Source organism: Pararge aegeria, chromosome 1 (genome assembly GCF_905163445.1).
Source record: "Pararge aegeria chromosome 1, ilParAegt1.1, whole genome shotgun sequence".
NCBI classification, from domain to species: domain Eukaryota; kingdom Metazoa; phylum Arthropoda; class Insecta; order Lepidoptera; family Nymphalidae; genus Pararge; species Pararge aegeria.
In genome coordinates, this window is record NC_053180.1 from 4299490 (window position 1) to 4313491 (window position 14002).

Genomic DNA, 14002 nt, shown 5'->3' on the forward strand with positions numbered 1-14002 from the left:
ATACCTACTTACTTTTTTACATATAGAATGTATTTATTTACAGTTTATAAGTAATTTTTTAAATAATTCTTAGAGAAATTTGAAATTTTGGTCATACTTAAGTGATATTATTATTATTCTCTATAAGAATCAGATGTTCGTTCTAAGCTATTATTGCCAATTGCAAAAGTATTATTAATTATAAGGAGTAACTTATTACATTTACCTGTCAATGTTATACTAAATAAACGGTTATCATGAACTTGATTATATTATTTAAATAAACATCCATCTAGTCGAATCAGCAGCTTAAAAAATTTACCATAATCGATTTATTAATAATTGGTTTTTTATCGATCAAACCTTGTTTGTGGTAAGGTCATCATTAAGTGATGTGACAGTGCGGTTGTCATAGCAACGCACAACTTGTTTGGCGCCGTAAACAAATGAATTTCGTCCATCGGAACAAAACGTGGTGATATTTTGATTATACAATAATATTTCTATAATGAAAATATTTTAAAAATGATTTATAGGACCAATATTTGCTTCACGTGTAAGTTTAATCTTTGTTAAAATAAGATAAGTGTTTTTTAAATTTAAGAACAATAGTTTTTTTTAAATTCAGATGAAAATATTTCGGCAAAGGCTTTTTTCTTTCGTTGCTTAGTGGACCAATACAATATAATCGATAATATGATTTTAAATTTCGGTTGTCATGCTACAGTATTCAAATTAGGTAACGATTTTAGCGTTATTTTGCATAATATTCGAAACTCGCTACTACTAGTCATGTTACATGAACCATAATTTACAAGTATTGTTTTAGAGACGAGTTTTAGTCATAAGGCGGTTTAAAAATGAATCACAACGTTGCTAACGTAAAACGGGATGAAAAGAAGAAGGATGTATCGAAAGTATCGAAAAAAAGTCCGGAAAAAAATATGTCTGAAATCGACGAACATATACTAAAAAGGTTTGATATAAAAAAGAGACTGGGCAAAGGTGCGTATGGCATCGTCTGGAAGGCAGTAGACAAGAAAAGCAAGGACGTTGTGGCCATAAAGAAGATTTTTGATGCGTTTAGAAACCAGACGGACGCTCAACGAACTTTCCGAGAGATCATCTTCTTGCAGTCGTTCAGAAATCATCCTAATATCGTTAAATTGCATAGCATACACAGGTGAGTACGATATTTTGACTTGCTACCATTAATTTTAGAATAATAACGAAAATTTTAGAATAAAAACGAAAATTTTAGTTGGGTAGACGTATCGATGTACTTAAAGGAACTTGTCGATTGGTCCATCTTGTAGTTGGGGTGAGAGCGAAAGCTACCATGAGAAGAGCCCAGTTGATCGACAACATGGGGGGGGGGGGAAGGTGGTACTTCGACCTGAGCGCCTCCTGCAAGGAATCGTTTCGGTTCGGCTCGTCGTTTCGTATAAGTCGTTCTTTTGTTACTCCCGATTGTTATACCACACGGTTGCCGTTTGGTTCTATATGCTTGAACGAAAACGATATTTTGATGTATCTTTTAACTGTAACGTGTTTTGTTACTAGATAATCTGAGGGAGATTATTTTCAGTGTTAGGCTAACCCGCTACTATTTTAAACTGCACCTTACCTAACCACCAGGTTTTTACAGTCAAGGTCTAATTAGTAGTGGAATAAAAAAAAAGAGGCGGTGGACACATTTGTCTTTGTACCGTTCGTTCTTATTACAATTGCCGTAGATGTAAGACTCGCACCAGAAAACCTAAAGTTTCATGCTCGTGTTCTAGAACGTACTACGAGTACAATTCATACTTTTCCCATCCTCCATTAACTACTTACCCCTTGGCATAGACTTAATACTGTTGAGTTGACCTTCCGTCTTTCCATCTTAGCCTGACATCCTAATCTTCATTGGGCTTTATCGGAAGTAAACTTCGGTCAACTTTCTGTAACCTTACTTTTTCCGCATCACGCTGCTGCCTTAAAATACGTTCCCTTAGGTCATCTTTCAGTTTACCTAATACTTTCCGCATCACGGTACCTACTGCCGTCCATTTTGTTATCTAAAAAAATACCGCTAGAAGCGAAGCCACAAGGCATTCTTAGAATATCATGAAAACTGATTAACTTTTGCTGAGGATTTATAGTGGGTAGGAATATAACCCAATTTCTCCCCATCTGCCAACCAGAAAAAGGGCGAGGTCATAAAATTTAGGAGCGGATGATAGTCTCGTGGTTTCGTCACGTCCTTGACCTGAATTCCATTACAAAACTATTAAATTTCATTGGAATGCCCTCGGCCACGATTGCTATCTATCATCTTCAAAATTTCCATAAAATGTCAAATTCCTAAGTCAGCCCTGAAAAATTTATTGCTATTTGAAATAAATACTTGCCATATATACTTGAAATATATACCTACAAGCTTCAAAAAGTAACATTAGGGTACTACCCAAAAGGTAGGCAGACCTTTTAAGTAAGGCTTATGCCTATAGCTACTTTACATTTTCCAGAGCTTCCTTGGGAATTTAATAATTACTGGAAATTTTGGGCAGTACCCAAAAGGTCTGTCTACCTTATACCCATTGCCTCCTTTTGCGAGGAGATGCTTTTCGAACCGAAGGCGGTCGAACGAGGGAGAGAAGTGTTAACAACACCTCTCGCAGGACGAGGAGAACTTCCTGCCTCCATGACTGGCAGGCCTGCGGATGGCGAATTTTAAAGGAAGTTTGACTTCCGACAATTTCAAATATCAGGCTCGAAAGGACGTTGCGTGCCGTGTTCCGCGCGTGCATCTCTAAAGGGTTCGGCAGCGACTAGGCTGCCGACAATGATGGGCCCAGCCGTACATAGCTGGGTCAAAACCTTGGTGGGCTTGTGGTGAATTCGCAAGGGCATCCACCAGGCAAAGATACACCAGAGTTTTTAGTGTGTGCAAGCCCCATTGATGACAATAGAAACACCAGTATGGCGGCTGTTTAGCTCCATTTTCAAATTGAATTCGGTCGTCGAGTTTTAAATTATCTTTTTTACGTACTTGTTTCAATGAATGAATGAATGAATATATTCACATGAATTAATATTCACTCATTCGCATACGAATAAAAACATTCATTCATTCAAGGTATCAAAACTTTAGGTATTTCAAATTCCAGAGCCCTGAACAACCGCGACATATACCTCGGCTTCGAATACATGGAGACTGACCTTCACAACGTGATCAAACGTGGAAATATCCTCAAAGACATACACAAGCGTTACATTATGTACCAAATGCTGAAGGCGACAAAGTACATACACTCGGGGAATGTTATACATAGGGACCAAAAGCCGAGTAACGTTCTAATTGACAGTGCTTGTAGGTAAGTGAGTAAAGTGAGTTGACTACGAGGTAGACCTGAAAATTCCTCTTCCGAGGAAGTTGTACCGCCTTGCTCATTTCTGTCGTCAAACAGCATTGCTGTGTTCCGGTCTGAAGGTTGTGGTTGCCGGTGTAATTACAGGCACATGAGGTCCATCAACACCTACGCCTCGGTTTGATGGACTCACTTGGATCACGATGGATTGATCAATAAATACAAAGTATTGAGTGATCATTTGTATTGATCATTCGTATTGAGTGATCAATACAAAGTATTGAGTGATTAATCCATCGTGATTCAAGTCATCCAAAAATCCATCCAAGATCCTGACATGTCTAGCTAAGTGTTTCCGACCGACCCCTGTTTATAGGTGGTGGAAAACCACAGCCTATAAACAGAGGTCGGTCGGTTATTATACTGTAAGAAAAAGAAAGCAAAAGACAAGAAGATTGACCGAGCAAAACTAGGCAATCGACAAGATTATCTAGTTTGTCGTGTCAATTACATTACCTAAAAAAACTAATTACCAGGCTTTTAAATATCATTGTATCTCTTGTTTTGTTTGTTTACCTACCTTCATTTTAATGTAATTTGCTAAGTTTATTTTAATTGCAATGGAAGAGCGGAGTCTTCTGACACTGGGGTAGTAATACTACTCTTAAAAGAAGGCTTCAGCGATATATTGATACCACTTTGTTTCTTACCGAAATAAACTATTCTTATTTTTTTTATTTATCCAAATTAAAAGGCCCGTATTAACCGTGACCGATGACAAGATTTAATTTAGAACTAATGCAACTGAAATGCTTCCTAAAATGCTACGTGGCCTGGCCGCTATGTCCCCTTTTTGACATTTATAGTTGCCAAAAAAAATCAAATAAAACCAAAAGAATCAGTGGGTAATCCTGTATAAAAAAAATTACCGTAAAACTTTATTAAATTACTAAGAAAATATTAATGGCCATTTGCGCTAGGGGTAGCTTTGTCATTTTTCCCTATCGATAAACTTCTACGGATAACGATATAGTTGTAATCATGATCAGGAATAACATACTCGTATCTTCTTTTCGCGTTGAATAACTTCCTAGGGTGATAAAGGAATGTTCTCTCAAAATTTGTTATTTCTATGTTCTGTGGTTCGGGCTGCAGGTTGCTTGGCAGTCAGGACAAAGCCTTTAATATGACTACCAAGGATCACACTTTTAATCTTTTGTCAGGGTTAAGATAGCTGACTTCGGTCTAGCTCGCTCAGTGTCTTCTATGTATTCGGGCGGCGAGGACGGAGCTGATCCTTGCCTGACTGACTACGTGGCGACGCGGTGGTACCGAGCCCCTGAAATACTCATTGCCAGCAAGAGGTAAGTTTCACTATGTATATCTTAATATCTACTAGGAGTAGTAGTAGTTTCTTGTGTAATTACAGGTGCATGAGGCTTGGCATCTACGACTCAGGTTGGAGGAAACAGGGCGGTACTTTATTGGACGTATTCCTTGCATGCCCTGCGAACTTTTGCTTTGTTTATAGGTGATGGTTTCCACTTTAAACATCAGGTGGACTATCTGCTCGCTCGACAGTTATTACTTAAAAAAAAAAACAGGATCTGTTACCTCTCTTAGCACTTTGTCCTTACTATGAGTGAAATATGCTTTTTTTTTCGGCTCAATCAATTTGGAAATTTGCAGTGCCATACGTTCCCAATTAATGCGGGTAAATGATTTATAGTGGGTAGGAATATAACCCAATTTCTCCCCATCTGCCAACCAGAAAAAGGGCGAGGTCATAAAATTTAGGAGCGGATGATAGTCTCGTGGTTTCGTCACGTCCTTGACCTGAATTCCATTACAAAACTATTAAATTTCATTGGAATGCCCTCGGCCACGATTGCTATCTATCATCTTCAAAATTTCCATAAAATGTCAAATTCCTAAGTCAGCCCTGAAAAATTTATTGCTATTTGAAATATGCGCTTCTGTTTACACAGATTTAAGTTACATAAAAAAAAATAGAGATACTACGATAATACACATATAGCCATCTAACCCCAAAGTAAGCATTTCTTGTGGTATTGGTACTAAGATAGCTGGTAAATATTCATATGAAAATAATATACATAAATACTTATAATATAGATAAGCATCCAGAGGCTGAAAAACATTTATTTTCATCACACAAACATTTTTAGTAGTGGAAAACGAATCCCACTGCGCAATTCAGCTGTTAAGCTTCTCTATTTATATATATATGTTATTCTTCTAGCTACACAAAGGGCATCGACATGTGGTCTCTTGGGTGCATTTTAGGAGAGATGCTGGTTGGTAAGCCCTTATTTCCGGGCTCTTCTACAGTCAACCAGATCGAGAGAATCATGGCTTCTCTACCGCGCCCATCTTCTGAAGGTTTGTGCCCATCTTTTACGTTCATGAAATTTTCAACGAGACGCGGGGCTGAAGTGCCAATGGTTGGGGCACATAGCTCGAAGAACCGATAGATGTTGGAGTCGCATAATGCCGGAGTGGCGAAATCGCTCGGGAAAGTTTAGTGACAGGAGACCCCCTACAAGATGGACAGATGAAATAAAACGAGTCGCACGGAGTCGCTGGATACAAGCGGTATAAAATCGTAGCGTGTGGAAATCTATGATCGCTGTGATCGTTATAATCTATGACGTCCACCGCTGGACATAGTCTAAAATTTAATAATTTATGATTTCCTTATCTAATATTATAATAGATTATTTAGGTGATTGGCGATTGGTTGGTAATTAGGAGGTTGGTCGTACAAAATTCGTCAAAAATAAAAATCAACATTTTGGTTTGTTTAAAAGAGACATATAGTGCCGACCCAACATTTGTAGAATAGGGGAAAAAAATGGTTGAAATTCACTTAGTGATATACTTAATTAATTATTTCTATGGACATCCTTTAATGTAATTGTGCGTAAGAAATGTTCACGGTTCTAAGCGTCTAAGGATCTTGTAAATTTATATTTCTTTTTTCAAACTGTAACAAAGACTTTTTTTCATAAAAATTGGTTGTCTGTAAAGTCGGCTTATATAGTTGAACGTGACAACGTTGTAAGAAAATACTGATGGAATGGTTGCATTTTTCAAAAGAAATTTTAATTTTATTTGTTTGATAGATATTATCGTTGCTATAAACAATTGACACCACATTCACTTTTCACTGCACTTCATCCTTGCCGAAAACATGTAAATGTATTATTGTATAAAGCTGTCCACGCGGACGCATCGCTCACTCAAGTAGGAGAGAGACAGATGTCGAACGCGGAGGCCGACTGTGCCCTTTGTCGCTCTTTCCGCGCTCTCGCTTGCACTTCAAGCCTTGAATGGAACACCTCAGAGCGAGGTAACGCCGCATACGTCATGTTTTTTCGTGCGTGCAGCCGGCTCCATCGAATTATAAGACGTTGTCACGTCAATAACTCCGGAATGTTACCTATGTGCTTTTCAGCGAGAAAAAGTATTCTGTTTTCAATTCCAGGATGCAAGCTTGTGCCCTTGATCAAAATTGGTTCAGTGGTTGAGCTGGACATATTGAGCGAACAAACAAACAGCCATATATTAGTTTTTATACTATTAGTATGAATTACAGACATTGCAGCAGTCTGCAGCGGTTACGGTTCATCTCTCATCAGAGAGCAAGCTGCGACTAATGGTGGGGGAGCATCGCTCAACGCTCTGCTGTCCTGTGCCCCGCGAGATGCTGCAGACCTGGTCCACCAGCTCCTTGTGTTCAATCCAGCTAAAAGGCTCAGCGCTGAACGGGCTTTACACCATGAATATGTTGCCAAGTATGAATGTAGGACGAAATATTACTGTGATTATTTAAAAATAAACTGGAGCAGCTTTCGCTGATCCTCACCATTTATGCTGTAAAATTGGTTCTATATTTGATAAGTTTCAATAAGATTTACACTTTTTATATGCAACGAAATGAACCTCGTTATCATACAATATTCCTTTCTGGCTCAACTTTCAGCTATCGATGACCTAGTAAATATTGTCATAATTTAAAATAGAGAGATTCAAGTTTAGGGGGATACAAGACATGTTCAAACCTATCGTTTTTTAAGCTGTAAAATCCCCCAGAATCTTGTGAAGAAGCTACATCTATACAAACAATTTCATAAATAAGTAATAAAAATTACTCATATAACCAAACGACTTCTAGAAACAATGTCGTAAAGTCAGACAAAATGACCATTTAATTATTCGGTCTACTCCGAATTCTATTACGTTAAACTTTGAGGTTTTGCCGTATTTAGAAGTTTTGGGTGTGTAACATTTTACCTCCTCTTAGATTCCACCGTGAAAAAGACGAGCCAATCTTACCGTCGGACGTCTTACTACCATTACGGGACGATAAGCAGATGTCAGTAGACGATTACAGGAACAAACTATACAGCATCATGGCCAAGGGTTTCCAGAACCACACCAGTCAATTGAGAAAAACACATTCCAGGTAAGATATATTTCCTGATGGTGTGTGCCAAAAATTTAAGAATTCTTAGATCAGCTAAATTTACTGCAGATAATTATTATTAGTTAAGTTTAAAATCGAAATGTGTTATTGCATCATTAATGGATAAACACAGACTGAAATTAACGCATTGCACAGTTCAAAGGATGCTACCTGCCGAAGTTAGGGTATATGCTAAGCTTCAACAAACTGGGTTTTCTAATAACAAAAATAAAATAATATAATTAAGCTTAGATATGTTTGCTTATTATTTTAGTTTATATAAATATATTTTGGTTTTATGTTATATTATAGTTGTGGGTTTATTTAGTGAGTTTAGTAGTATTCATTTTATTGCTTTTTTTTATTTTTGTTTTTTTTTATCGATTGTTTTTTTTGTCACTTTTATAAGTTAAGCTTAGGTTATTATTAAATTAAAATATTCAAATGTGGTCAGTAGATGGCTACTCATTTCCGTGGTGTCACCTGGTGCAGGGTGCCAACTGAAAGTCAGCGCTAAATGCTCCCACTGGCGCATGCAGCTAATGCTGAGCTGGCACCTTTTTTCTAGGTTGTAACACACATAAAACGTAGTTAATATTGTAATGTGTGGCGCAATGTAAAAAAAAAACTTTCTTTCTTTCTTTATATGTGTACCTCATAGTCTACAGGAGTAGTAGTAGGGATTTTTGTGAAAGCTCGTCCGGGGGAGTTTTACCATGCTTTTTTCTGCCGCTAAGTAGCATTGTAGCAATGCTCTAGTCTGAAGGACGTGGGTGCTGGTGTAATTACAGGCACATGAGGCTTAACATCCACGCTTCAGGTTGATGGACACAAGCCGGCACGTTGCAGGACATGTTACATGCTCTGCGAAGTGTCTGTTTATAGGCTAGGCTAATTATAGCTATAAAAACCTCACGAAAATAAATATAGATTTTTCAACAGCAAATCCCAAACTCTCGCGGCGACCACCAAAAGCAAGAGTTTCCAAGAAGCCTCAGACCTGACCAAATCTTACGCGAAATTAAAACATTCGAGCGTTTCAGCCGACCAAAAAATAAGACCAAAGCCTAAACCTGTCGATAAACCACTCAAAGAGTTCCGCTCCGACCAATCCATTGGAAAACCTCTTAAAGCTACTAAACTATTTGAAAACCGGGGCCATCATGAATGGATGGAGAACTGCCATGGCGATTATTTTCAACCAGTAAACAGACAAAGTCCTTCGGACGCTGGGTACATGAGTGGGGGTAAGAAAATTGTTCAGCAAAGGAGGAATTCCACATCCTTCTCTACTATAACCATTGGAGGTGATGGCTACGGATTTGGAAACCAGAAACATGGCGTCATCACAGCTAGTGCGCTTATGGATTTAAGAACGAGTATTCGGTGAAAAGGAAGAATTAGAGGCAGAATCTCTTAGTTTAAGTGCGGATAACTTCTTTTATAATGAATTGGTTTTTTATGAGTCTTTTTAAATTGATATAGAATATACAAGTTTTAATATGCTTTCTGAGGTAACGACATGCATTTGTAGTTATGAGCATTTATACTTTTCCAAGCGATATAGACATAATGCTTTGACGAGGTCCTCGAGGCCTTTAAAAAACCTCACAAAATTTGACGTATTTACGTTACCTTAATTGACAGACCGGAAAGAATTAGTATAATATTTCTCATCGTCGGTAGCAGGGTGAGAAACCTTATATTTTATTCCGATCTGTCCGATCCAAAAGAGTGGGGGACAGACCGAAAATAATTAGTTTCATCTGTACTTTAGTCGAGTCTACGGATACAGATTCAACTTTTTATTTCCACTGAGGGGGTACAGATTGGAATAATCCATACGACACTGATCTTTGTAAAACAATGTAATTCGCAAATGCCAAATTGACGTTGGTTCAAGGTCATCGTCTCCCGATGGTTTTAGGTTTAAATGACTAATGACGCGTAGTCTTTTCTCTTCTTTTAAATCTCCACCGGATTACGTTACAAGGTTGACCTCAAGTGTGACTTCTGTAGTAAGCCTACACGGTGGCTTTTTCTTTTTCTTTTTTATGGAATGACCGATGAGACGTTAAGTACAAGCACTAGCCGCTTTACTGCACCACGTTGCTCGCATTTGATGTAACATTTCTTCTTTTTATCTATTTTCCTAAAGGATCATAGATACATTATGCAATATTATAATACTGTTTCTGCTTATTTCTTAAAGTGTCGTGTATGTTTTATATCTATAGTTTTTTTTTGTCTTTCAAACAAAAAAAAAACGATATTTTACCTAAAATGTATTCTTTATTATTTCTATGTAGAAAGTCAATTAATGCAAAGAGCATTTTCTAGTCATTAAATATAGTCTGAGAGACGTTTTTTATAAATCAGAAAAACAGCTACTACATTTGAACAAATTGTTGAGTGATTTGTTTAGATTGCGTTATCGGGGGATACCTAATAGAAAAGAAGCCTTTATCAGTCATGTCATATGTCAGTCATATTTATAAAAATTATAAGATTTCACCCCCTAATTAACATAGATTCAGATTTCAATGTTTAAAAATTGATCCCAAAGGGCATTTCCAGGATCGATCTCTGAACATTGGAATTTGTAACTTGTTTTTTTTTTCTATTTCATAAAAGAGCGTGCACTGATAGGCTACAAATAACTTACTTTTACTATTTGTTGAACATAATGGTTTAATAATAATAAACGTTTTATATTATTATTTTTCATTATTATTTCTTTTTGTAAACCGAGACACAATTGCTATAGCAAACTTGGGCCCCAGTAGTAGGTACATAGTACGGGTAATATTATAACTCTTGCTACTTCTGCAGTGAAGAGGAAACAAAAAATTCCGTTAAAGTATTAAAATCTAAGGTTTATAAGAATTCACGAATAAAAAACGAAAGTTATTGGTCCAGGAATCCGACCCAGAAATCGTAGTCGAATCCGCTTAACTCAAGACAATTCTAACCAATTTCTAGACGATTTGGGGGTAATAGTAGATAATTAATTAGATTGTACAGTCTCTTTTAGTTTCAACCCCGCTATTTACTATTAATACTAATAATTGTTATGTTATGGTATACTATACAAAAACATATTCAAGATTGAACGGTCTAGTCTCCAAAACAAAATATTCTTATGATGTACTCGAATAAGTAAGTTTAGTAAATTTTTTCTTGTCTGTCTTATAATTATAAAGGTTTTCGTTACTTTTCTGCATATAGTAAGTACTAGTTTTCATCATCGTTTATTTGAGCTTCTTTTAAATATCGCGAGAAACATTTTTTTTTTGGGTAACATTGGGTAACATAAATCTCAACAAATCAGTGGATTAATAAAAAAACATTCAGTTCATTCTGTTTAAAATTATAAAAACATTATCATTGTTTTATTTTTAAACATACTTAAATCAGAGGACAGAAACAAATTTTAGTCATTATAATAGGTAGAATTTTTAGAGTGTTTGTAGATTAATTATTGATTATTTAGATATTAGATATTACCCATTAAGAGTTTGAAATTTTTTTATGTGGATGTTTTTAGGCTTACATGTTTATGACACAGGCGCTGTGCATATATAGACACGTTTTGTTATCGACACCGGACTACTATCCACATACGTTCACACACACACACACATACACTCATGCACACACTCATACACACCCGTACGCACATACATCCACTTACTGCATTACCCTGTTAAATCATTTAAATCACCATTTAATTACCCAATCTCCAAAAAAAACATTTTATTTATTTTTCTTTAATATTTTTGCATGTTGCATGTTAAATCTATATCCAAAATAAAATATACTTGTCTTGGGGCCTAAGCAGTGAGCGACAAAACTATGTGACCGTTTCTACTAACACTACCAATGTAGCATTTCTATCGCACTCTTAGCTCATACGCCTTCGTTGAAAGCGTTATCACCAGTGCTTAGCCAAGCTAAGTTTTGAAAATAGTAGATGCTTTATGATGGATCACACGTATCCATAGCTATACGGCTTAGCACATCACTGGTGGACAAGCAGCCTTATAAATGTCGTCATTAATCAAATGTCTTATTGTTAAACACAAGGCCTCCTTGCCCAGTAGAGGGCTTCTGGGATGGCCTGCTAGGGACTTACTCAAGGGCATCAATAAATGATACTAAACCTTTGCTGTCTTTTTTCCTCTCAGTCTTTATGTTTTTCATAATAATAATAATCATTTATTTGCAAGAACGTTTGTACAATATAAAGATGTTGATAAACAATATAGTTATTTTAGAGAGCATCACATTCTACTAAATTAATAGTGTGCAAATTTGGTTCATTGGATATTAAAAAGATCAACCTTAATTAAATGTCAAATTAAATTAAAATAAACACTACAAACACATGATAAAATTAAAAATGACAGAAAATAAATAAATAATGGGGGATATGGTGACTTTTTTTTATAAAGAACACACTTCTTATAAAATCTTTCACACTTTCACAGACTTTTTTCTTCCTCGAGGAGAAAGTTCGAGCATCAAAAAATATAAAACAAGTAACACAAGGTATTTTATCTAACTCTACCTGGTTCCTCAGTGCACGAGCTCTAGCTCTTGGTCAGTCATAACTGTGCCTACTGTCGGTACAAAGTGTCTATGTAGCGCGTTATTAAGTCACGTTATTAAGTCACCGCCTACATTTGTCGGTATTTTACCAAATTGATTGTTTAAATGGTTTATTAAAGTTCCTAGATTTACTTTGTAGTCAAGAAACCCAACGGTGGACAGGAACTGCTAGCATAAAAGGTCCCGGTGTCAATTCCAGCGAGGTAAAAATATCGAAAAAAAATTATGATCAGCAGAGCAGTATTGCTGTAAGTTTGGGGCAAGGAAGGCAACATTACTGAACTCGGTAGTAAGGGTTCTAGTGGCGTTGAACTACTGCATCTAGAAGTAGTAGTAGATTTTAGTAATAGTAGAGATTTTTGTGACAGAGCTCGGTCGGGGAAGAACTACCGCTAAGCAGCATTCATGTATTCCAGTCTGAAAAGCGTGGTTGCCGGTGTCGTACCGAATAAAGGGTTATTACATTCAAAATTATCTTCTTTATACTTGTTACTATGAGTTTTCTAAAAACTATCTCTCATTTGCTCTCATTTGTGACTTGCTTTTTTTCGGCTATTTTACCTATTGTAAACCATAAATTACCTAAACAGTATAACTTCACTGCCATAGCCAACGGTTAAACCTACAATACTCTTAACATTCTTGTAATAATAAAAGATTTAATGAAAACTAATATGTTTTATTTCATCTCAACGTACATTTAAGTAACCCAAACACGGATTTTTATAAGAGGTGGGACAGTTGTAATAAAACCTCACTCCTAGCGTACCGGGAGGCTAAATCGCTTAGCAGTGCGGCTCTGTCGGCAGGGTGTTAAGTAACCACCCTGACGACAGAGACATCTGCGGCCAAAGCCTGCCACCAGACCAGACCAGAGAAAATTCAGAAGTTATAAATTCCCAAAATACCCCTGACCTGAGACGTATCACTTAAAACCATAGCGATCGTACGGACCGGCGGCTGTCGTCGAATATTTTATCCTTTTTCCACCTTTTTATTCACTCTTCGAACGTGGACGCTAGAAACGAGATGAGTACAGAAAAAGATGGACTCAAAAACCGAATGTGTATCACGAATCAGAATCTTACGTGTACTGCCAGCCTTATAAAGATTAGCACGATCATTATCAGGATGTTTATATACTCATTGTTAGTATAAGTACGAAGGCCTGATGGTTGTAAGAATGTCGTCTTTATGAACCACATAGGTCCGGGTACCGCAGTGTGTGAAGTTGTAAGCCCCAAAAGATCACAAAACAGCCCAAATTTCTCATCAGATTATATCTAGATACTTCTATATGAGAATATTAACCCGTCTATTCATCATTCATCACCATCATCATGATCATATTACTGGCTCACTACAGGGCACGGGTTTTCTCTCAGAATCAGAAGGACTTAGGCCGGAGTCCACCACGCTAGTCAAGTGCGGATTAGTAGACTTCACACGACCATTATAAAGAACTCAAAGGCATGCAGATCAAACAAAAAAAAAACTCTTACAGTGTTCTAGAAAAGAGCAAAAGAAGAAGATGTAGAAGACAAGAGTGAATCGGAGACATAACTTAGAC

At 36.8% G+C, this 14002-nt stretch overlaps 1 protein-coding gene across 1 annotated transcript; it reads left to right on the forward strand.

The window, feature by feature from the left end:
• The first annotated feature begins 478 nt into the window (after positions 1-478).
• Positions 479-10002, forward strand: LOC120624729 (mitogen-activated protein kinase 15). The gene is made up of 8 exons (XM_039891424.1): positions 479-535; positions 809-1162; positions 3132-3338; positions 4556-4696; positions 5596-5735; positions 6952-7150; positions 7660-7821; positions 8764-10002. The coding sequence occupies exons 2-8, from the start codon at positions 840-842 to the stop codon at positions 9209-9211; spliced, it is 1620 nt and encodes a 539-aa protein (XP_039747358.1). The 5' UTR covers positions 479-535; positions 809-839; the 3' UTR covers positions 9212-10002.
• The last annotated feature ends 4000 nt before the right edge of the window (positions 10003-14002 follow it).